Source organism: Panthera pardus, unplaced genomic scaffold, assembly GCF_024362965.1.
Source record: "Panthera pardus isolate Hobbes unplaced genomic scaffold, ASM2436296v1 HiC_scaffold_20, whole genome shotgun sequence".
NCBI classification, from domain to species: domain Eukaryota; kingdom Metazoa; phylum Chordata; class Mammalia; order Carnivora; family Felidae; genus Panthera; species Panthera pardus.
In genome coordinates, this window is record NW_026526766.1 from 1,954,953 (window position 1) to 1,980,639 (window position 25,687).

General features: G+C 39.7%; 1 protein-coding gene and 1 long non-coding RNA gene across 12 annotated transcripts in view; one reads left to right on the top strand and one right to left on the bottom strand.

Moving 5' to 3' along the window:
• ZNF169 (zinc finger protein 169) overlaps window positions 1–13,877 on the top strand; it is a 55,593-nt gene extending 41,716 nt beyond the window's left edge. For 10 of the 11 annotated variants that reach the window (XM_053907704.1, XM_019434309.2, XM_019434313.2 and 7 more), the window contains one exon: window positions 12,175–13,877. In XM_053907704.1, coding sequence (XP_053763679.1) covers window positions 12,175–13,688 — 1,514 coding nt within the window. In that variant the 3' untranslated portion in view covers window positions 13,689–13,877. Of the gene's footprint in view, window positions 1–6,071; window positions 6,181–12,174 lie in introns of those variants that run through there. The other variant, XM_053907710.1, reaches the window with a different exon arrangement.
• The window catches only part of LOC109257902 (uncharacterized), a 69,747-nt gene that overhangs the window by 31,310 nt on the left and 12,750 nt on the right, over window positions 1–25,687 (bottom strand). The gene's annotated exons all lie outside the window — the stretch shown is intronic.

The window sequence follows — 25,687 nt, forward strand, 5'->3', positions numbered from 1 at the left end:
ATATAAAAAACTACACGTATTTAAAGTGTAAAATTTGGCTACCGCTATGGAATCACTGCTACAATCCAAATACCAAGCATAACTGTCACCTCAAAGTTTCCTTGTGCCTCATTATAGTCCCTATCTCCTATCCTTTCGTCTTTCCCTCCTCCGCAGACTCAGGTACCCACTGCTCTGCTTTCTATCATAGATTTGCTCACATTTTCCAGAATTAATGTAAGTTAAATATATAGAATGTATACCAGATTCTTTCACTCAACATTATTTTTAATTTCATCCATAATGCTGTTTGTATCATAGTTCATTTCTTTTTACTGCTGGATAGTATTCCATTACATAGATAGCACAATTCATTTAACCATTCACCTACTGAAAGACATTTGAGTAGTCTCCAGTTTTGATTAATACAAGTAAAATCAGCATGGATGTTCATGACAAGTCTTTTATTTCTCTTGGATAAATACCCGGAACTGGGAATGGCTGGGTTATAGGATATAGTGTATATTTAACTTTTTACAGAATTCAAAAGCTGTTTTCCAAAGTGGCTATGCTATTCACATTCCCACCAGCAAGGTATGAGGGTTCCAGATGCTCCACATCTTTGCCAAAACTTGGCAAAGAAATAAAAAGTTTCTTATTTTTGTGAGAAAGAGGGAGAGAGTGAGCACATGCGAAGGGGGGGAGAAGGGCAGAGGGAGAGAGAATCTTAAGCAGGCTCCATGCTCAGTGTGGATGCAGGGCTCGATCCCACCACCCTGGGATCATGATCTGAGCTGAAATCAAAAGTCGGACACTCAACCTACTGAGCCACCCAACCGACTGAGCCACTCAGACACCCTGGTATTGTTTTCATTTTAGACATTTGCATAGCTGTGTAGTGGCATCTGGTTTTGCCTGACAGTTTCCTAATGGCTGATGATGTTTTCATATGCTTATTTGCCATCCGTACACCTTTGGTAAAATGTCTCTGAATCTTTTGCCCATTAAAAAAAATTGTTTTCTTATATTTTTGTTACTGAGTTCTGAAAGTTCTTCATATATTCTGTATAGAAGGTCATTGTCAGATGTTTGATTTACAAATATTTTCCCTATGGCTTCCTTTTCTTTTCTTTATTTTGAGAGAGAGAGAGTGTGCAAGGGGAGGGGGAGAGAGAATCCCAAGCAGGTTCTATGCTGTCAGCACAGAGCTGGACATGGGGCTGAATCTCATGAACTGTGAGCTCATGACCTGAGCTGAAATCAAGAGTTGGACGCTTAACCGACTGAACCACCCAGGTGCCCCACCTTTTCAATCTTTTAATAGTCTTTCAAAGAGAAATTCCTAATTTTGATGAAGTCCAAGTTTTTGTCTCACGAATTTCACTTTTGGTAGTGTGTTTAAGAAATATTTGCCTGACTTAAGGTGAAAGAGATTTTCATATTTTTTTTCCTTTTAGAAGTGTTACAATTTTTATTTTATATTCAGCTCTATAATCTATTGTGAATAAATTTTTATACTTGGTACCACCTCTGGATTTAAGTACATTTGTTTTTGCATACAAATACCTAAATTTTCCAGCACCATTTATTGAAAAGGCAACCTGTTGTTTATTGAATTGCCTATTTACCTTTGTGGTAAATGAATTGACCAAATGTGTACAGGTCTATATTTGGATTCTATTTTTTTTTTTTTTTCACTCCTTTTTCTACCTTGATGCCAATACCACACGGTCTTGATTACTGTAGCCTTATAAGTTTGGAGTTCAGACAGTATAAATCTCCAACGTTTTTTCCTTTTTCAAGTTGTTTTAATTATTCTAGGTTCTTTGAATTTCCATATGGATTTAGAATAGCAATTTTCACACACACACACACACCCTACTTGGGATTCTGATTTGGAATGAATTAAATCTACCTCATTTTGGAGAGAATTTACATGGAAATAACACTGTATCACCCAATATGTGAACACGGTATATCCATTTTTATGGGAGTTCTTTTAATTTTTGTCAGCCTTGTTTTATAATTTTTAGTACAGAGGTCTTATGCATTTCTACTCAGATTTATCCCTCTATATTTCATATTTTTTATACTATTGAAGCTATTTTCACATTGTTTTCAATTGTTGAAGGTACAGAGAAACACAATTAACTTATGGATAATCATCTTGTATCTGGTAAACTTGCATACTTTTTAGTTCTAGTAGCTTTTGTCAAATTCTATAGGATTTTCTAATAGATGATTATGTTATTTGTGAATAAGTATAGTTTTACTTCTTTACATTCAGTATGTCTTTATTTTTCTTGCCACATTGCACAGGCGAGAACATCCAGTGCAATGATCAATTTAAATGGTGAGAGTGGACATCCTTTCCTTGTTCCTGATCTTATGGGGGAATGCTTTCTCCTAAGTTTAAGTTTTATAGCTGCCCTTTATGAGCACAACAAACTTCTGTTCCTTCTTTGCTAAAAGTTTTTATTGGGAATAGATGTTGGATTTTGTTAAATGTTTTCTGGGCATGTTTTGAGGTGATCATTTATGATCTATTTTTTTTTAGTCTTTTGTAAAGTTTTTATTTTAATTTTAGTTAACATACAGTGTTACATTAGTTTCAGGTGTACAATAGAGTGATTCAAAACAATTCCATGTGTCATTCTTGACAAGTGCAGTCCTTTTTTCTTTTTATGTTTCAAGTTTAAATTCTAGTTAGTTAACATATAGGGTAATATTGGTTTCAGGAGAATTTAGTGATACATCACTTATATCTAATACACAGTGCTCATTACAAGTGCCCTCAATATCCATCACCCATTTAGCCCATCTCCCACCTACCTCCCCTCTGGTAACTCTCAGTTTGTTTCCTAAAGTTAATAGTCTCTGATGGTTTGCCTTCCTCTTTTTTTTTTTTCTTCCTTCCCCTATGTTCATCTGTTTTGTGTATTAAATTCCACATATGAGGTGAATGGAGTTTTTTTTTTTTTTCCCCTTGTTAAATCAGGCTTGTATTTTTGTTAACATAATGCACTGACCTTATTCAGGTTTCACCAGTTTTACCTTCACTCTTTTGTATGTGTGGGTGTATGTTTGTTTAGATCTATGAAATTTTATCCCATGTACATTCCTGTAACTGCCAGTATATCCAAAGATACAGAATAGTTCCATCACAGGGATCCCTTGTGCTGCTCTTTCATAGCCACAGCCAACTCTCTCCCTCCTCGCCTGTCCTGTCTGGCAACTACTAATCTGTTCTCTTTCTCTATGAATTTTCATTTCAAGAGTGTTATATAAAAGAAATCATATAGTATGTTAACATTTTGGGATGGCCTTTTTTCATTCAGCATAATTCTCTTGTGATCCATCCAAACTGTAGCATGTACCAATACTTCATTCCTTTTATTGCTGACTAGTATTCCATAGTATGAATGTACCACAGTTTGTTAAACCATTCACCCACTGAAGGATATTCCAGTTGTTTACAGTTTGGGGCTTTTATAGATGAAGGTGCTTTCAGCATTTCGATACGGGTTTTTGTGGGAACCTAAGGCCTTATTTCTGGGATAAATGCTGAAGAGTGCAGGTGCTGAGTCATATAGTAAATAAATGTTTAGTTTTGTAAAAAAGAGCCATAGCCATGTCTAGAATGGTTACACCATTTTATCTTCCCACTAGCAACGTCTGCATGATTGTTTCTCCACATTCTTGCCAGTATCTGGTATTAGCCCTATTTTTTATTTTGGCCATTCTGACAGATTTCTAGCAATATCTCCTTGGTTAGTAAGAGTGAGGGGTTTAGTGCAAGCAGTTCCTCTCATGGAGAGCTGGGCATATCTGAGTCTGTGCACTGTATAAAGGATTTAGTTTCCTTGGAAAAGAGACTGGTGTTCTCCCTATGGGTAAAGAGCTTATGAAGCCTCTGGTTATGGATGGCTATTGCTGTCATTTTGCAAGGTCTTTGTGGCATGTCCTTGCATCTCTGTTCATTCTTCCCAGACGATCTCTATCCAAAAGTGGTTGGCAGGTGTGTGTGTGTGTAAGATCTGATCTGACCACTGAATGGACCTGGCAAAGATGGTCTAACAAGTGAGGGGAAAGAGACAATCTCTTCCTAGGTTGGCTCATGTGAGTAGTTGGCAGGCAGGGGCCCACGGACTTTAGGTCTAGGGTGTCCAGCTAAGCATCTTCAGACACTGCATTTTAAGAGGGTAATCCCTGGTAGTTCTTCTCAGCTAAGCAGAGTCATGTAAGGTGGTTGACCACAGGAGCAATGGGTAGATGTGTATCATTACCTAGTGTATTTCTTTTCAGGTAGAATTTACTTACAGGAAATGCAAATTCTTAAGTTTGCTAGAGTTCAAACAATGTGTCTATCTCTACAATCCAAACTTTATCAAAATACAGATTACTAGCATTCCAGATAGTTCCTTATGGCCCATTCCAGTAAACTCCCACCCTAACCCTCAGAGGTACCTCTGGTCTTGATTTTATTTCATCATGGATTAATTTTGCCCACTATACAATTTTGCATGAGTGGAATGATACGTATTCTTTTGTGTAGGCTTCTTCACCCAGTACAAAGTTTTTGAACTTCATCCATGTTGTTGCATACATTAGTAACCTGTTCCTTTTTAATGCTGCGTGACTTCCCATCATGTGAATATACAACTATTTATCCTTTCTCCTTGGCAGACACCTTGATGGTTTCTAGTCCTTAGTTATTGTGAAAAAGCTGTTATTAGTAATCTTATGCTAGGTTTTTTGTTTTGGTAAGCCTATGTTTTCATTTCCTTTGGATAAAGACCTAGAGTAACGCCAGGTGTATTAGTTTCCTAGGGTTGCTGTAACAATTTACCACAAACTGAAAGGCTAAAACAAAAGAAATCTATTCTCACAGTTCAGAAGTTAGAAGTCCAAAATCAACCTGCTGGCAGGGTTGGTTCTTTTTGGAGGTTTGGAGGGAGAATCTGTTCCTCACCTCTCCTGGCTTCTGGTGGTTGCTGGCAATCATTCCTTGGCTTGTTGCTTTGTCAGTCCAATCCATGCCTTGTGACCACACAGCCTTCCTTCTATGCATCTCTGTATCTAAGTCTCTCTCCTTGTAAGGACACCAGTCATTGGATTAAGGCTCACCCTAATTTGGTATGACCCATCTTAACTTGATCACATCTGCAAAAACCTGATTTCAAAAGAAGTCCTATAGGTAGAAATGAATTTTGGTGGGATACCATTCAGTTTGATACACTGAGTCACAGGGTACAGTATATGCAATATTATGAGAAATGACTATTTTCCAAACTGGCTGTACCATATTTCACTTCCATGAACACACAAGGAGAGAGTGACATTTGTCTCACAACTTCCCCCACAGTTTTCACCTTATCTGTGATGGATATGTAGTGGTTTCTCATGGGATCTTTAATTTCCATTTCCCTGATGGTTAAGTGTTGAGCACTTTCTTTGTGCTTTATTGTATATCTTACTTTGTGAAGTATTTATTAAATCTTCTTCCAGTTTATTGCATTTTAAAATTGTTGAGTTCTATGAATTATTAATCCTGGATACCAATTTGTCATATGTACATTTTGCAAACATTTTCTTAGTCTGAAACCTTTCTGTTCATTTTTTAAAGTTACTTTTGATAAGCAGATGTTTAATTTTGAGGAAGTCTAATTTTTCTCCTTTAAAATTTTTATTGTCATGAAGATAATTTATATTTTCTAAATGCTATATAGTTTTAGCTTTTAAGTCCATGATCCACCTTGAAGTAACTTTTGTATATGGTGTCAGGCAGGAATCAAGATTTTACTCTTTCATATGGATACCCAGTGGCTCTAGCATCAACTGCTGAAAAGACTTGCCTTCCCCTCACTGAATTGCTTTGTTGAAAATCCAATGGCTAAGTATGGGTCTGTTTTACACTTTCAGTTCTATTTCTTCAATAGAATAGCCCTATCCTTAAACAAACCACACTGTATTACTGTAGGACCATCAGAAGTCTTGAAGCCAGGTAGTGGAAGTACTCTCCCTCTCTCTGTAAGTCAGGTAGAAGTTTTTCTTTTATTTTAGAGAGAGTGAGATTCCAAGCAGGGTCCATGCTCAACCCCCTCCTCCCCCACCCCCCAACATGGGGCTTGATCCCATGACCCTGGGCCAAAATCCAAGCCAAAATCAAGAGTCAGATGCTCAACCAATGGAGCCACCCAGGTACCCCTAATTTTTCTTTTTAAAGACTGCTTTGGGCAGTGTAGGTCCTCTGCATTTCCACTTAAATTTTAAGATCAGTTTCTCATAAAATTTGGGGTCTTTTGTGGTTCCATATAAATTTTAGGATTGTTGCTGTTGGTATTTGATAGGTATTGCATTAAGTGTGTAGATTGCTTTGGGTAGTGTAGACATTTTGACAGTATTTGTTCTTCCAATCTGTGAGCATGGAATGTTTTTTTCATTTCCTTATGTTGTCTTTAATTTCTTATATTAGTTTTATAGTTTATAAATAGTTTTTTATAGTTTTTTATATTTATAGTTTTTTATAGTGTTTTATAAATATAGTTTATAGAATTTTATAATATAAAATTCTTATATTAGCTTTATAGTTTTCAGGCACCTCTCAAGTTTATTCCTAGGTATTTTACTCCTTTTGGTGCAATTGTAAATAGGATGGTTTTCTTAATTTCTCTTTCTGCTGTTTCATTATTGGTGTATAGAAATGCAACAGATTTCTGCACATTGCTTTTGTATCCTGCAACTTCACTGAATTCCTTTATCAGTTCTAGTAGCTTTTTGGTGGAGTCCTTAGGGTTTTCTATGTATACTCTCCTGTCACCTATGTTATTAGACAACATACAGAAAAGGAATTCAAATTGGTAAGTAGTAAAAGCTTTATTTCTTCCTTACCAATTTGAATTCCTTTTCTGTATGTTGTCTAATTACTGTGGCTAGTACTTCCAATGTTTTGTTGAATAAAAGTGGTGAGAGTGGACACCCTTGTCTTGTTCCTGACCTTAGGGGGAAAACAGTTTTTACCCCATTAAGGATGATGTTTACTGTTGGTTTTTTATATATGGCCTTTATTATGTTATATTCCCTCTAAACCTACTTTGTTGAGGGTTTTTATTATGGATGGATGCTTTACTTTTACAGATGATTTTTCTGTGTCTACTGAAATATGATTTTTATACTTTCTCTTATTGATGTGATGTATCAAATTGATTGATTTGCAAATATTGAATCACCTGTGAATCCTGGGAATAAATCACTTGATCTTGGTGAATGATTTTTTTAATGTATTGTTGGATTCTCTTTGCTAGTACTTTGTGAAGGATTTTTGCATCTATGTTCATCAGAGATATTGGCCTGTAGTTCTTTGGTGGTGTCTTTATCTGGTTTTGCTATCGGGTATACTGGCCTCCCAAAATGAATTCGAGAATAGGTTAACTCTTTAAGTGTTTGGTAGAATTTGCCTGTGAAGCCATCTGGTCCTGGACTTCTGTTTGTTGGAAGTTTTTGATTATTGATTTCAGTCTCCTTCCTGATAATTGGTCTCTTCAGATTTTCTATTTCTTCCTGCTTCAGTTTTGGTAGGTTATATGTTTCTAGGAATTTATCTGTTTCTTCTAGGTTGTCTAACTTGTTGGCATGTAGTTTTTCATAACATTCTCTTAGTTTGTATTATTGTTGGTTACTATTTCTCCAACTTGTGATTTTGGTTTTTTTTTTTTTTTTTTTTTTTTTGATGAGTTTGACTAGAACCTTTTCAGTTTTCTTGATGTTTTCAAAGAACCAGCTCCTGGTTTCACTGTTCTATTTTTTTAGTTTCTTTATCATTTATTTCTGCTCTAATTTTTATTCTTTCCTTCCCTCTGCTGGTTTTGGGTTTTTGTTGTTCTTTTTTTAGCTCCTTCAGGTGTAAGATTAGGTTGTTTGAGATTTTTCTTGCTTCTTGATGTATTATAAACTTCCCTCTTAGAACAACTCTTGCTGCATTCCTAAAGTTTTTGGACCATTGTGTTTTCACTTTCATTTGTTTCCATGTACTCTTTCTTTGATTTATTCTTTGATTTCTTGGTTGACCCACTTATTGTTTAGTAGCATAGTATTTAACCCTCATGTATTTGTGGTCTTTCCAGATTTTTTCTTATGGTTGATTTTTAGTTTCATAGGGTTGTGGTTGAGAAAAATGCATGGTATGACATCAATCTTTTTAAATTTGTTGATACTTGTTTTGTGGCATAATATGTGATCTATTTTGGAGAACATTCTATGTGCACTTGAAAAGAATGTGTATTCTATCTTGTTTTAGGGTAGAATGTTCTAAACATATGTTAAATCCATCTGTTCCCATGTGTCATTCAAAGCCACTGTTTTCCTTGTTGCTTTTCTTTGTTTGATCTGTCCATTGATGTAAGTGGGATGTTAAAGTCCCCTACTGTTATTGTATTACTATAACATAGTTCCTTTATGTTTGTTATTAACTGTTTTACATAGTTGGGTGTTGCCATATTGGGTGCATAACTATTTACAATTGCTAGATCTTGTTGGATTGTCCCTTTTATTATTATATAGTGTACTTGTCTCTTTTTACAGACTTTGTTTTATAGTCTATTTTGTCTGATATAAGTATTGCTACCCCAAGCTTTCTTTTGACATCCATTTGCATGATATTCTCTATCCCTTCACTTTGAATCTTCATGTGTCTCCAGGTCTGAAATGAGCCTTTTGTAGGCAGCATATAGATGGGTTTTTTTTTTGTTTTTTTTTTAATGTATCCTGTCACCCTTCTGTCATTCTTTTGATTGGAGCATTTATTCCATTTACATTGAAAGTAATTATTGATAGTTATGTATTGCCATTTTGTTACTTGTTTTGCGGTTATATTTGTAGTTTTCTGATTCTTTTGTGGTTTGTTGGTTTTCTTTAGTGATATATTTAGATTTTTTATGTTTTGCTTATCTATTACTTTTTTTTTTTGTGGTTACCATTCAGTTTATATCTAACATTTTCTGCATCTGTAGCAGTCTATGTTAAGCTGAGGGCTGCTCAATGTTAAACTCATTCTTTACTCCTTCCCTCCATGTTTTAGATATATGGTGTCCCATTTTATATCCTTTTATGAATGTCTTGACTGATTTTTTACAGAAATACTTATTCTTACTATTTTTGTGTTTACTTTTCACACTCTCACTTATCAACTTTCCACTGAAAGAATTCCCTTTAACATTTCTTGCAGGTCTGGTTTAGTGGTCACAAACTCCTATAGTTTTTGTCTGGGAAATTCTTGTTCCTCTTCTTCTATTCTGAATGATGGCCTTGGTGGATAGAGTATTCTTGGCTGCAGATACTTCCCTTTTAGCATTTTGAGTACATCATGCCAACCCCTTCTGGCCAACAAGTTTCTGCTAAAAAATCTAACAGCCTTATGGAGTTTCCCCATGTACCTGTCCTCTTTTGTCTTGCAATATCTAAATTCTTTACCACTGTTTCTTGCCGTTTTTTTTTTTTTTTTTTTTTAATTTTTTTTTAATGTTTATTTATTTTTAAGACAGAGAGAGGGGCGCCTGGGTGGCTCGGTCGGTTAAGCGTCCGACTTCAGCTCAGGTCATGATCTCACGGTCCGAGGGTTCGAGCCCCGCGTCGGGCTCTGTGCTGACAGCTCAGAGCCTGGAGCCTGTTTCGGATTCTGTGTCTCCCTCTCTCTGTGACCCTTCCCTGTTCATGCTCTCTCTCTGTCTCAAAAATAAATAAAAACGTTAAAAAAAAAAAAAATTAAAAAAAAAAAAAAAAAAAAGACAGAGAGAGACAGAGCATGAATGGGGGAGGGGCAGAGAGAGAGGGAGACACAGAATCGGAAGCAGGCTCCAGGCTCTGAGCCATCAGCCCAGAGCCTGACGCGGGGCTCGAACTCACGAACCGTGAGATCGTGACCTGAGCTGAAGTTGGACGCTCAACCGACTGAGCCACCCAGGCGTCCCTGTTTCTTGCCGTTTTAATTGCTATGTGTCTTGGTGCAGACCTCCTTGGGTTGATTTTGTTGAGGGATCTCTGTGCCTCCTGAATCTGGATTTGTTTCCCTCCCGAATTAGGAAATTTTCATCTATTATTTCTTCATATACATTTTCTATCCCCCCCCCCCTTCTTCTGGGATCCCTATAATGTGAATGTTACTATGCTTGATGGTGTCACTGACTTCCCTAACTCTATCCTCATTATGGAGTATTTGTCTCTCTTTTGCTCAGCTTGATTGCTTTTCATTACTCTATCCTCCAGGTCGCTGATACATTCCTTTCCTTCCTGTTGCCTATTCCATCTGTTGTATTTCTGGTTTCATTTATGGAGTTCTTCATCTCTGTTATTTTTTATCTCTGTGTTAAGAATCTCACTGATGTCCTCCATTCTTTGCTCAAGTCCAGTGAGTATCATTATGGTCATTAATTTAAATTCTCTTAGCTCTCCTACTGTGTTTTTATCATGGTCTTTCATTTGGGACATATTCCTCTGTCTCATCTTGTCTGTTTCTATGTGTTAGGAAAGTCTGCAATGTCTCTTGCTCTTGAAAGCAGTGGTTCTATGAAGAAGAGGTCCTGTAGTGTCCCCTGTTCACCAGGACCTGGCGCTTCAGGGGTGTCTCCTATGTGTGTTGCTTGCATCCTACTATTGTGTCTGAGTAGCTTTTCTTTTCAGTCCAGACTTCACTCATTCTGCCTGTTATGGGCTGTGCCTGCTCTGTGGTGTTAGGGAGACTGAATCAGGCTGGCTCTGAAAGTGGAGTGACCATACGAGGGCTAAAGAGTGGGATGGCAGTATTAGCAAAATTTGCATTGAGCCACTAGTCCTAGGCTATAGATGCCATAAAGCACGGTGGTGGCTAGGAGCGTGGTGCACATTGGCAGTGGCGAGGGGTAACGCAAGCAGCTGAGGTGGCAACAACGGGCACGTGGCAGTTGACGTGTGATAGACGGTCATGGCATGTATGATGTTAACAAAATTTGCATTGAGCCATGTGTCCTAGGCTGATCCCCCAAAGCAAGGCAACAGCCAGGGGTGCAGAGCACAGGAGTGGCTGTGACCTGGGGTTCTGCAGGAACTGGGCAGGGCATGTACACTACATTAGCAAAATTTGCACTGAGCTGCTAATCCTAAACCAGATCCCCCAAAGAAATGCAGGCCAGAGGGGCATGGCACACAGGGTATTAAAAGAATTTGTGATAAGCCCAGGGCCAAGGCCAGCAGGATGAGCAAGTCCTCAGGAGAATACATGGACATGGCACACTGCTAGCAAGTGTCCGTGCAGCCCCACTTCCCACAGGTGGCCCTGTGTTTATGCTGGGGGAGTGGGGGAACGAAAATGTCACCTGCCAGTTCCTTTGTTCCCAGAGAAGTCTCCTCAGCACACTCCAAAATCAGCATAAACAGATCTCCCTCCTGTTGTGCAAGCTGTCGTTTCTGTGTTGACTCTCCTTGGGCTGCACTTTAGGGGCAGGCCCTGGTTATCACTCACCCAGTGCTGAAGTGGTTGACTTTTAAAGCTCTAGCTCCAAATCCCACTGGGTATACAAACTCACAGAATTCAGCTCCTCTGGTTTTCAGGGCAGGATGCTATGGGGATTTCCTTTTTCTGTGTGGGCTTCCCATCCCCGTGACCACAGCTCCTCACTGCTCCTTCTTTCCTCCTTTTGGGCAGCTCCTGACGACCGTTTCTGTCCTTCATAATCTCTCAGATGTGGCTGCTCTCTGTTTAGTTGTGGAGTCTGTTCTGCCAGATCACTCTCCAGTTTACTGATGTGGATGTGAGTGACACCTAGTTGTAAACATGGGATGGGGTGAGCTGAGGTCCTCCTACTCCGCCATCTTGCGCTCCCTGCCCCCATGAGTCACATTGTTTCTTAGTGGAAGCATATATACATTTGTGGATTAACGTTTGCATTAGCATTGATTATGTCTTGCAAGTGAACTGTATTGGTGGAAATGTGTAACTCTAATGGCAGCAGTTTATAGGGCTGGGCTGGTGTTTAGAGCTGCTTCATCATGTGTATCTTCTGTGTTGTAGTAAGATATGCAATAATGTGTCAGCAAAGGATGGAAAGTAGGTCTGTAAAGGAAGTCTTGGTTGTGAGAACATCAGAGCAATGACTGCTGGGCAGGTACGACCAACCTTTCACAAGGTGCCTGTAGTGATTCTGACCAACATTTTCTCTCCGGCAGAACCAGGAACAGAATTCCAGCCATGTGTCCATTCCTGCCCGGTGGCCTTTTCCAGTCCACAGTTCCTTCAACAGTACGTGCTGTGCGGTCACCTTCCTCAGATCTTCCCAAGCTCATATGCAGGAAGCCCCATCTCAACGGAAGCTCCAAGCTGCTCAAGTGAACAAGGAGAGGAGGAAGAGATAGAAAGGAGACTTGAGCTGAGTGGGGTTTCCCGGGTGCTCTTCAGATCCTCTCAGGGTCGGCCAGCAGACCGGGTAGAAGGCAAAAGAGCTGGGGGAGTGGACCAGGGGATGTGTCCTGAAGAAGCAGACCTTTCAGCATCTGGAGCAGCCATGTGTGGGAAATACAGACTGGGACTTGGTCCCAAATCCAGTCTCTTAAGCCTCCAGAAACATCACGTATGTCCTGAATGTGGCAGAGGCTTCTGCCAGAGGTCAGACCTCACCAAGCACCAAAGGACACACTCGGGAGAAAAGCCTTACAGCTGTAGGGAGTGCGGGCGAGGCTTTGGCCGCAAGTCCTCCCTCACCATCCACCAGAGGAAACACTCAGGGGAGAAGCCTTATGTGTGTCGGGAGTGTGGCCGCCACTTCAGGTACACGTCCTCACTTACCAACCACAAGAGGATACACTCTGGGGAGAGGCCCTTCGAATGTCAGGAATGTGGGCGGGGCTTTCGCCAAAAGATCGCCCTGATCCTGCACCAGAGGACACACTTGGAGGAGAAGCCCTTTGTGTGTCCCGAGTGTGGGAGAGGCTTCTGCCAGAAGGCATCGCTCCTCCAACACCGAAGCTCACATTCCAGTGAAAGACCCTTCTTGTGCCTTGAGTGTGGGCGTGGTTTCAGGCAGCAGGCACTGCTCCTCAGTCACCAAGTCACACACTCAGGGGAGAAGCCTTATATCTGTGCTGAATGTGGGCATGGCTTTCGCCAGAAGGTCACCCTTGTCAGACACCAGAGGACACACACGGGGGAGAAGCCTTACCTGTGCCCTGAGTGTGGCCGCGGCTTTAGCCAGAAGGTCTCCCTCATGGGACACCAGAGGACACATACAGGGGAGAGGCCTTACCTGTGCCCTGAGTGTGGGCGTGGCTTTGGCCAGAAGGTCACCCTCATCAGACACCAGAGGACACATACAGGGGAGAAGCCTTACCTGTGCCCGGAGTGTGGACGTACCTTTGGCTTCAAGTCGCTGCTCACCAGACACCAGAGGACACACTCAGGGGAGGCGACTGATGTGTACAGAGTGTGTGAGCAAGGACTGGGCCAGAAGTCTCACTTCACCTCTGACCAGAGGACACACTCAGGGGAGAAGCCGTGCGTGTGCAGTGAGTGTGGGCGTGGCTTCGGCTTCAGGTCGGCCCTCATCAGACACCAGCGCACCCACTCAGGAGAGAAGCCGTATGTGTGCAGGGAGTGTGGCCGAGGCTTCAGCCAGAAGTCTCACCTCCACAGACATAGGAGGACCAAGTCTGGCCATCGCCTCCCACCTCAAGAGCTGCTCTCCTGACCTTTCCTTTCCTCACGGTTGTGAAGATAGCAGAAAGCACTAGGAAATGTTCCACTTTCTTCAAATGCAGTGGAGGGAAAAAAAATGTGTTTTCAATGATTGTAAGATCATTAATTTATGGTTTATTTTCTGTACTAGCAATGGTTTTGATTTGCTAAAGCTGCCATTAAAAAAACGCCACAAACTTGATGGCTGAAGAACAGTTTTCACACAGTTCTTGGGACTGAAGTCCAGGATCGATGTGTGTACTTGGGTTTCTACTGAAGCCTCTCTCCTCAGCTGGCAGATGCCTGCATTCTTACTGTGTCCTCACATGGCCTTTGTGCATGCTCTTTCCTGGTGTCTGCCCCTCTTCTAAGGATACCAGACTTACTAGGTTAGAGCCCATCTATGACCAAATAAGGTTGCATTGGGGGGTTCTGGCTTCAATGTATGAATTTGGAGTAATTCAGTCCATAATACTCAGTCCTCCAAACCCCCAAAATTCATGTTCTCACATCCATAGAATAATTTTTTTTTTAACGTTTATTCATTTTTGAGACAGAGAGAGACAGAGCATGAATGGGGGAAGGTCAGAGAGAGAGGGAGACACAGAATCTGAAACAGGCTGCAGGCTCTGAGCTGTCAGCACAGAGCCCTATGCGGGGCTCAAACTCACAGACCGCGAGATCATGACCTGAGCCGACGTCAGACGCCCAACCCACTGAGCCACCCAGGCGCCCCTCACATCCATATTCTTAAAAGCTCCCAAAGTGCTGACCCATTCCAGCACTGACTCTATCCAAAATCTCATGTAAATCAAGTGTGGGTGAGGTTAGGGGTATATTTCATTTTGAGGCAAAGTTCCTCTCCAGCTGTGAATCTGTGAACCAGACAAGTTACCACAGATGTAGAATTTGCATTCCTTTCCACAGGGGGAAAGAAGAAAAAATTGGTGGGTCCCAAGCACATCTTACGACCTAGCAAGCAAATTCTGTTACGTTTTATGGCTTGAGAAAAATCTCTGGTTGGATGCTCTGCCCTCTGGTCCTGCTGTTGTAGCAGCATGCAGCCCCTGTGAGACCATGGAGGCATTCACCCTCTGAGCCCACTGTGGGGATGGCAGACCTGATATGTTTCACCATGAGGGTCACTGTTTCCTCCTCTTGGTGGATAACACCACAGAGGTCCGACACCTGACCTTCACTGTGTCCCATCTACATATGCTTAGTTGAGCCACACAGTTTCCACTGAGGGTTGACTGGTTCCAAACTAATCTCCATCAAATGACTGTCCAGCAACACCACTGGTATTTTCTCCAGAACATGCTTTCTCATTTTGCAATATGGACAGGCTGAGAATTCTCTAAATCTTCGAGTTCTGGCTTCTTTTTGCCGAACACTTCCTTCGATTCACCTCCCTTGTCACATTTTTCTATGAGAAGAAACAGGTTACACCTTCCATCACTTTGCTAGGAATTTGTCACTTCTGTTACTTAAGATTTCTACCCTGCACCAAACACTGGGACACAACTTGGCCATATTCTTTGCTGCCATATATATGTAAATAACAAGGAATGCCTTTCCTTCAGTTTCCAGTAATGTTCCACATTTATGTCTGAGGCTGGGGCAGAATCACTTCTAATGCCCCTATTCCTACCATAGTCTCTTTCAGGCAACCCCAGCTTTCTCTACCAAGCACCTCAAAGCTCTTCTACCCCCTACCCATCACCCAGCTCTAAAAACACCTCCATAGTTTTTCACATATACTAGGATAGCACACCACTCTCAGTACCAAAACTGTATTCTTTTGTCAGGGCTACCGTAACAAAACCAGAGACAGGAAGTCCAAGATCACCCTGACCTACTGAAGCCTCACCTCCTGGCTGGCAGATGGTGTGTTCTCCTCACATGGTATTTCCCTTCCCTGTACGTGTGCCAGAAAGCAAGTAAGCTCTGGTATTTCTTACTCTTATAAGGATGCCAGGCCTAGCAGATGAGGACTTCATCCTTACATCATTTAACTTTCATTACTTCCTTAGGTCCTGTACCCAAACACTGTCACATTCAGTTCATAGCACTCTGCTCTCTGGACTCCCCCAAATTCCTACCTGGCCCTCAACCCCTGCCATTAATGGTCATGACCTTCCCTTTCCCATGAGTGTGAAGCCAGCAGGAAGCAATGGGCAGTGCTGCACTTTCCTCAAGTGGAATGCAAGAAGCATACTGGTCCTTTCAATGGCTGAGGAGAGAGGGGAGCTGGACATGGCTGCTTTCTAAGCCTTCCTCCACACCTGGAGACCCATCTCCCTTACCGACAGACACCATGGGGATCCTGACATATTAGCAGCTCAACCTGTGAAGCTTTTTCTTCTTTGGGGCCAGAGCATCCCTTCTATCTGGACACCAAGTAGCCTGTTTTAGGGAAACTCCTTCCACACTCTAATACCAGCAGTGAAAAGTGGGAGGAATAGTGATATCAAATATGTCAAGTAGACCTAAATAGCATTGCAAGAACTCTGAAAGCGACACTGTCATTGGATCAAACAGAGCCCACAAAAGTAGGCTGCAATTGGGGAGGTACCCTTTAAAGCAGGGTGACTGCCTGCCTGGTCACCCTGTTTAAATGAAAGGTTTAGAGAGGACCCGGAGTTTCTTAACAGCTAAATGTACAGAGTGCAATAAAGTTACTCATAATTCTAAGAACCAGGAAAACACAACTTAAATGAGAAAAGACAATCAAATGACACCAACACTGAGATAAGCATGACAATGGAACTGTCTGACAGGGAGATCAAAGCAGCCATCATAGAAATGCTTCAAGCAATCACAAGTTCTCTTGAAACAAATGAAAAAAGTACAGTATCTCAGCAACAACAAAAAATAGAAGTTACACCAAAGTTGAAGGGGAAATTGTTAAATTAAAAACTAGACAACGGGCGCCTGGGTGGCTCAGTCGGTTAAGCGTCCGACTTCAGCTCAGGTCATGATCTTGCGGTCCGTGAGTTCGAGCCCCGCGTCGGGCTCTGTGCTGACCGCTCAGAGTCTGGAGCCTGTTTCAGATTCTGTGTCTCCCTCTCTCTCTGACCCTCCCCCATTCACGCTCTGTCTCTCTCTGTTTCAAAAATAAATAAACGTTAAAAAAAATTTAAAAAAAAACTAGACAACAAATGTAAAAACTATTTGGACGGGCTTAAGGGTAGAGTTATGGCAGAAAATGGAATTGGGGAGAATTTGAGGGCAGATCAATTGAATTCAGCACATCTGAACAATGGAGAAAAAAGACTGAGAAAAAGAGCCAGAATCTTTGGGAGAAAAACAAAAAAAGCTAACGTGTCATCAATGTCCTAGAAAGTAAGAAAAGAAGTGGAATTGAGAAAATATTTGAAGAAATATTTTTAAGAAATGCCCAGAAATATTCCATATTTGGCAAGAAACATAAATATACAGTCAAGAAGCCAAATGAATACTAAATAAAACAAATCCTAAGAAATCTACACTAAGACATCATAATTAAAATTTTGAAATCTAAAGGAAAAAAAAAATCTTGAAAGCAACCCCAGAGAAATGACTTACTACCCATAGGGGGACAAAATGAGAGCAGATTTCTCAGGAAATCACGGAGGTCACAGGAAGGTGGCACAACATTTTTCTTCGAAGTCCTAAAAGAAGACTGTTGACTGCAGAGTGAATATCTACCAAAACTATCCTTCAAAAATGAAGGTAGAATTAAGCACATTCCCAGGGAAAGAAAACTAAGAATTTGCTGCTAGCGGACCTGACCTTGAAAAATGGCTAAAAGGAAATTCTTCAAATAGAGAAAATGATAAAAGAAACACTGGCACATCAGGAAGGAAGAAAAAATCATGGAAAGAGCACAAATAGAACTATATAAATTGGCATCCTTCCACCCACAGGTTTTTAAAATCAAATGTGATAAGTTGTAATATCACTTGATACTCTAGACAATGACTTAAAAGTGGGGACAGTAATAAAGGGGCCTAAACAAAAGTAACATTTTCACACTTCACTCCAAGTGATAATATACTGATAGACTGTGATAAGGCACATATGTGTATTGTAATACCCACAGGAACCACTTAGAAAATTATACAAAGAGATACACTAAAAAACATGAGGAATGGATCTAAATGGAATCTTAAACAAATAACCCACAGAAAAGCAATAAAAGAGATACAGAAAAATGAGATCTAGAGAAAACAAATTTTAATTCAGTAATAAAATGGCCAACTTAAGCCCTAACATAGCAGCAATTACTTTATTATCTAAACATTGGTTCTAATTACGCTAATCAAAAGACAAAGATTGTGAAGGCGGATTCAAAAGAAAAAACAAAACAAAACCACGCAACCATGAATTTTAAAAGGCATTAAGTTCCCATATTAATATCAAATATAATAGACTTCATAGGAAAGAAACTGACTAGAGACAAAGAGGGATGTTATATAGTAATAAAGGAATCAATCCACCAGGAAGATATAACAATCCTAAATGTGAATGAACCAAATAACAAAATGCATGAAGCAAAAACTGATAGAGCTGAAACAGAAACTGAGAAAATTCATCATTATCATTGAGGACTTCAACACTGCTCTCTCAGGAGCTGAGGACTACAGAACAAATATCAGCAAGGATGCAGTAAACCTGAACACCATAATCAAGAACTAGGATCTGACATATAGATCATTCCATCCAAAAACAACAGAATGTTTTTCAAACACCATTCACCAAGACAGTCCATACATATCCTGACTCATAAAACACACCTAAACAAATTTAAAATAATTGAAATCATAAGGAGTATATTTTTCTTTTGTTTTTAGTTTTTTTTTAAATTTATTATTTATTTTGAGAGAGACACAGTGTGAGTGGGAGAGGGGCAGAGAAAGAGGGAGACAGAGATCCCGAGCAGGCTCCATATTGTCAGCATGGAGCCCAATGTAGGGCTCAAACTCACAAAACCATGAGATCATGACCTGAGCCGAAACCAAAAGTCAGATGCTTAAATGACTGACTGACCTGCCCAGGCTCCCCATAAGGAGTATATTCTTTAGCTACAATGGAGTCAAACTAGACATCAATAACAGAGACAAAAGGAAAACTTACAAAGACTCTGAAATTTAACAACATAGTACTAAACCATGGTCAAACAGGAAGATGTTTCATAGGAAATAATTAACAAATATACTGCACTGAATGAAAATGAAATACAACAAAGCAAATTGTGGGATGCAGCTAACACCGTGAGAAGAAAAATGATAGCACTAAATGTTCACATTATACATACAAAAATGATTCAAATCAGTGACAGAACTTTATACTAAAGAGCTTAAAAAGTGGAGCAAAGTAAACCCAAAGAAAGCAGATGGACAGAAATAATAAAAACAAAAATCAGTGTAGTTCACATAGAAGAATGGAGGGAACAAAATGCTGGTTCTCCAAAAAGTAAAATAAACTTGACTAACCTTTTGTACGAATGACAAAAATTAGAGCATAAATACAAATCATCGAAGTTAGGAATAAAGTAGGATATCTGTTACTACAGATCCTATAGCCATCAAAAGGGTAACAAGGGAGTGCTATGAACAATTTTTACTACGGTCATGAACTATGTATCTTTGAAGTGGACAAATTCCTCAAAAAACACATCTGAAAACTCTAAATCAAATAGATAGAATCTAAGTATTTACATAACCACTAAGAAAACTAGATTCATAGTATCATTCTTTTTATACGTGGTTGGGTTCTATTTGCTAATGTTTTTGAGGATTTTTGCATTCATCTTCATGAGATATTGGTCTGTCGTTTTATCTTTATTTTTTTTTTTAATTTTTTTTTTAATGTTTATTTATTTTTGAGACAGAGAGAGACAGAGCATGAATGGGGGAGGGCCAGAGAGAGGGAGACACAGAGCTGCCAGCACAAAGCCTGACGCGGGGCTCGAACTCACGGACCGCGAGATCATGACCTGAGCCGAAGTCGGACGCTTAACCGACTGAGTCACCCAGGGGCCCCGGTCTATCGTTTTATACTTTAACATTGTCTGCGTTGGGTATCAGGGTAGAACTGGCCTCATGAAATTAAGTTAGGAAATATTCCTTCCTCTTTTCTGGAAGAGATTGCACAGCATTGGTATTCATCCATCCATCCAATCCAAATGCTGGGTAAAATACTCCAATGAAACCATCTAGGCCTGGTTTCTTTTTCAGGAACTTTTAAGATCTACAACTGCTCTTGTGCTGAGTAACTTTTCAGACCAATAAGCACTTCAGTAATTGTAAATAAACTCAAAACTTTACAAAGGAGAAAAAAAACAATGTGTAGGGCCCCATAAGCACCACATTTCTAATAAAAGTCCACTGGCCTTTAGCTATATCAACCAGGGCAGAGCTGAAGGCCACAAGGGAAGTTTGTGCAGTGGTGTGTTTTGGAGGTTCAGAACAGAGAACGTGGATCTTCCCAATTCCAAGCAACTGTGGTGCTGCTTCTATTCCATTTGGGAACCAAAAAAGTCCAATCACCTTTTTTAAAATGGTGGAAAGATGGGCAACAATTTTTTCTTCTATTAAATCCCCCAAATCTTTTGGAGTCTCTGAAGGCCTGGCCTATGGTTGGCCCAGCTGAGCACAAAATGGAGGGTCTTTTGTAGGAAGATTCTGGTTTCCTTTGCAAGCCACTATTTATTCACTCTTGGGTCTCCTGATGGGATAGGGTTTGCAATCAGCACTGCCCCCTCTCTGGGTCCCTGGCTCCATTCCAGAAGGAATCAGACTGAAGTGTGCTGAGAACTCTCAGAAGAAATGGTCCAGATAGAGAAAAGGTGGCACAAACGGTCACAGGACTCCAGGATATTGGAGGCCAAGCACACGACTCACATTTATTCTGTCCACGGGACAATTATTTGTCACCCTTGAAACTGGTCATAATAACATCTACCATTTAGGTTTTTTGTTTAAGAAATAATTGAGGCAACATGTAGAATGTTCAAGGTATGGAGGGAAATCAACAAATATTAGAAACCTCCCACTGCTAACTTTAGCTCTTCTATAACAAATTGTAAAGTAAAAACTTTAGGGGTTTTTCCCCTTTCATAAAACATCAGGTTCCCTGGAATAGGACACACTGTGCTAACGTATATACCCACTCCCCAACACAGAAATTCTAGAAAATCATACAGTTTTGATACAAAACTTATGTTGAAAAATGGAAATCATCAAATAAAACATGAACAAAAATCCAAAATCAAAACATTGGAGCTGACCTTACAACATTTTCTTAGACCAAAATACGATAAAATTACAAATAATAAAAAACCTCTTAGAAAACAAAATTCTATTAATTAACACATCAGAAATGAAATCATAGTGTAAATCTAATAATGTTTGTAACTGAATAACACTAAACCCAATATATATCATAGAGAACTAAAATGTTAAAGGGATATCAATAGCCAAGATGACATCATTAGACATTAATATTAGGAGGAAATGAGGATTTCCCTCAGAAAGTCAGAAAAATAACAGGTAAATGCTCAAGGAAAAAGAACATAGAAAACATGAAAGATAATAGTAGAAACTAAATGAAACAGAAAACAAAAAAAACTTCAGTGTATTAGGATGCTCCAGAGTAACGGAACCAATAGATTTATGTATGTTTTTTAAGGAATTGGCTCATATGATTCACGGGTAGCTGTTCTGAATCTGTAGGACAAGCCAGGAGGCTGAAAACCTAGTGAGAGTTATGCTTGGGGGCAGAAATGAACAACAACAACAGAAACAGAGATAGACTCAGATATAGAAAACAAACTCATGATTCCCAGAGGGGAACACAGGCAAACAAACAAAAATGATGCTTAGGACATAACTTACCTGGGAAACCTTGGTTTTTGCTGTTATGGCCTTGAAATCACTGGATGAGGCTCAGCCACACTTTCAAAGAGTAATCTCTACTTAAAGTCAACTGATGGTAGATGTTAATTACCATCCACAAAACGCCTTCACACAAATACCTAGATTTGTGTTTGATTAAATAACTAGGTACTACAGTGTAGCCAAGTTAACACATAGAACTATCTATCACAGCCCACCCCTTGTCAACTCAACACCTATATACATCTCCTTAAACCATACTTAATCTCCAAATAAAAACAACAACAAAGTCATACTTCTGCCTAACATGATACAACTCCTTTGCAGGGAAGTGGTAGTTCCTTTTTGGTTATATGGAGTTCACTGGTCATGTGGCTGAATCTGGTATTTACACCTACCTTATTCCCCTACCCATTCCGTATTTTCTTTGCCAAATGAAGTGACCCAAACTTTCATTTTTGAATGGGCCATTAGTTCTAGCTGAATTATAATTTTCCATGGACTTTAATCACAGGATGAATGACATCTTTATGTCTTGAATCACACCTTTATGTCTTAGGGTATCTCCTCTGTTCTGGACCCTTTCTTCCTTAACTCTATTGTGTAGTAGCAGCCCAATTTCTCCTTAATAATCAGGATCAATCACCCCACCCAGTATGGTGTCCTCCTTTTTTGCCTATTGAGAGGCATGAGGATCTGAAAGTAGCAATTTCCAGGTCAGTAGAATTACTGCTGTCTCCTAGTAGAAGCAAAATTTTTGACAGATCTCTATGGCTAATAGTGAGCAGAACTACTTTCACTTCCACCCCTTGATTCCTGGACCAGTGAATCCTGGCTGTGGGAGAAACATCACTACATACTGAAGGCAGATTTACAGCATATATATATAGCTTCTGGGAGTACACTGTACTGACCCTGCAAAGTACTGCCATCTAGCCTGGCACTATAAATGAGTTTTTAAGAGGCCAATTAATTGTTCTATCAAGGCAACTGCTTCAGGATGGTGGGGAAATGGTAAGACCAGTGAATTCCATGTGTTAGCCCATTCACTCTTCATTTGCTGTGAAGTGAGTTCCCTGACCAGAAGCAATGCTGTATGGAATACCATGATGGTAGATAAAACATTTTGTAAATCCACAGATGATAGTTTTGGCAAAAGCAGTGCATGCAGGGAATGCAAAACCATATCTAATAGACTAAGTGTCTATTCCACTAGGAACAAAGCACTGATCCTTCCATGATGGGAGACAAACTGTACAGTGTTCTGGTTTCCACAGGGCTATGTTATTGTTTTGTTTGAGTAATTCTATGGACTGTCAAGGAACTGAAACCTACTTCTCATGAATAAGGCACTATGCCTAGTCTTTATGATAAGGAAGGTTGTTTGACAGGACAAGAGTGGAGAGGAGACCTTGCCAGTATACTATATGAGGTCCTGATGGCTTCAAATGTCAAGGCAGCACAGAATGTTGAATTTAATAAAAAAAACTTATGGCCCCAATTTCCCCAAATCTAGGGAAGGAAATGGACATCCATTTCCAGGAAACTTAACAGACTCAAGTAAGAGGAATCCAAAGAAGTCCACAGCAAGAAGCATTATAATCCAATTGTCAAAAGCCAAAACCAAAGAATTTCAAAAGCAACAAGAAGAAAGCAACCTTTCACGTACAGGACCTCCCATAAAATTTGAGATTTCTCAGTAGAAACCTTGCAGTCCAGAAGGTAGTGGGACAATATAGTCAAAGCACTAAAAGAAAAAAACTGCCAACTAAGAACACTGTATGTAGCAAAATTATCCTTTATTTTATTTTTTTTAACATTTTTACTTATTATTGAGAGATAAAGACAGAGCATGAGCAGGGGAGAGGCGGGGAGAGGCAGAGAGAGGAGGAGACACCGAATCAGAAGCAGGCTCCAGGCTCAGAGCTGTCAGCACAGAGCGCAACACAGGGCTCAAGCTCACAAACTGCGAGATCATGACCTGAGCTGAAGTCGGACGCTCAACCGACTGAGCCACCCAGGCGCCCCGCAAAACTATCCTTTAAAAGCAAAGGAGAGATCAGGATTTTCCCAGATAAACAGAAGCTGAAGTTGTTCATCACCACTAGCCTTCCTTACAAGATATGCTAAAGGGAATTCTTTAAGGTGAAATGAAAGCATGCTAAACAGCAACAGGAGAGCAAATAAAAGTATTGTACTCACTGGTCAAGGTAAATATGTAGAAAAATATGGACTACTGAAATACTGTAATAATGATGAGAAAATCACTTATTCTAGTATATGTCTAGTAATAGACATATAAAATATATAAATATGTTAAGAGATTCACAATATAAAAGGTGTAAACTTTGATGTCAATAACACTGTGTAGGAAGAGAAGGAAATGTATACAGATTTTGCATACAACTGAAGTTCTGTTATCAGCTTAAAGAAAAGGAATCAAAGCATGTTGACTACAAAAAGTGAAACACAAAGGAAGACAGCAAGAGAGGAAAAGAGGGACAAAGGAGTTACAAGACAGAAAAACAATTAGCAAAACAGCAATCCTAAGTTCTTCCTAACCAATAATTAACTAAAACGTAAATGGATTTGAAGTCTCAAGTCAAAAGAGCAGCTGAATGGATAAGACAAAACACAAGACCCAATTACATGCTGTCTACAATAAATTCACTTTAGATTTAAGAGGCACACTCAGGCTCAAAGTGAAGAGATGGAAAAAGTATTCCATGATGAAGGCAACCAAAAGATAAGCAGGGTAGGAATACTTAAATCAGACAAAATAGAATTTAAGTCAAAAACTGTCACAAATGACAAAAAAGGACATTGTATAACCGTAAATGAATCAATTCTCCAGGAACATATAACCAATTATAAACCTAAGTTCACCTAACATCAGAGTACATAAATGCACAAAACAATTATGATGTAACAGAAGGGAGACAACAGCAACACAGCAATAGTAAGGGACTTCAATACTCTCAACAATGGATAGAACATCTAGACAGAAAACAGCTTGCAAGTGCGAGTGAAAACACTCCAATAAATCACTTGATCTTAGCCAAAAAGCTGAGAAACACTAAGACTCCAATAAATCAAATAGGAATGAAAGAGTAGACATTAAAACAGATTCCACAGAAATAAAAAGGATTATAAGGGACTATTATGAACAATTATATGCCAATATGCCAAGAAACTGGATAACCTAGAAGGAACAGATAAATTCCTAGAAACATACAACCTACAAACACTAAATAAAAAACAGGAAATGTCAGCAGACCTATAACCAATAAAGAGATTGAATTAGTAATCAAAATCATCTCAACAAAGAAAACCCCAGGACCAGATGGCTTCATAGATGAATTCTACCAAACAACTGAAGAAGAATTAACAACAGTCCTTTTCAAGCTCTTTTAGGCCATTTGCGCTGCTATAACAAAATAGCACTGACTGAGTCACTTATAAATGAAGGAAATTTATTGCTCAAGGTTCTAGAGGCTGAACATCTGAGATCATGGTGTCAGCATAGTTGAATGAGGGCCCTCTCTCTGGTTCAAAGCTAGTTCCTTTTCATCGTGTTCTCACATTGAAGGAGCTACAGGTATGTCTGGAGTCTTTTTTTCTCTAAAGGCACTAATCCCATTCATGATGGCTCTGCCCTCAGAACCCAAGCATCTTAAGGCCCCACCTACTAATTCCATCAGATTGGCCATTAAGTTTTCAATATGTGAATGGGGTGTGGCAGGGAACACATGTAGACCATAGCAAACTCCTGCAAAATATTACACGCAGGGAAGTCTTCCAAACTAATTTTATGAGGCTAGCATGACATTGATATCAAAAGTAGACAAAGACGCAAGAAAAAAATTTACAGGCCAATACCCCTAATGTATACAGATATAAAAAAAACCTCAATGAAACACCAGCAAGCTGCACATTAAATGGTTGTTGAAAGGACTATATGCCATGACTAAGTGGAGTTTATCCCAGGGATGCAAGGATAGTTCAACATATATAAATCAATCAGTGTGATACACACACCACATTAACAGAATGAAAGAACAAAAAAACATACAATTGTCTCAACAGATGCAGAAAAAGGATTTTAAAAAATTCAACATCCTTCCATGACAAG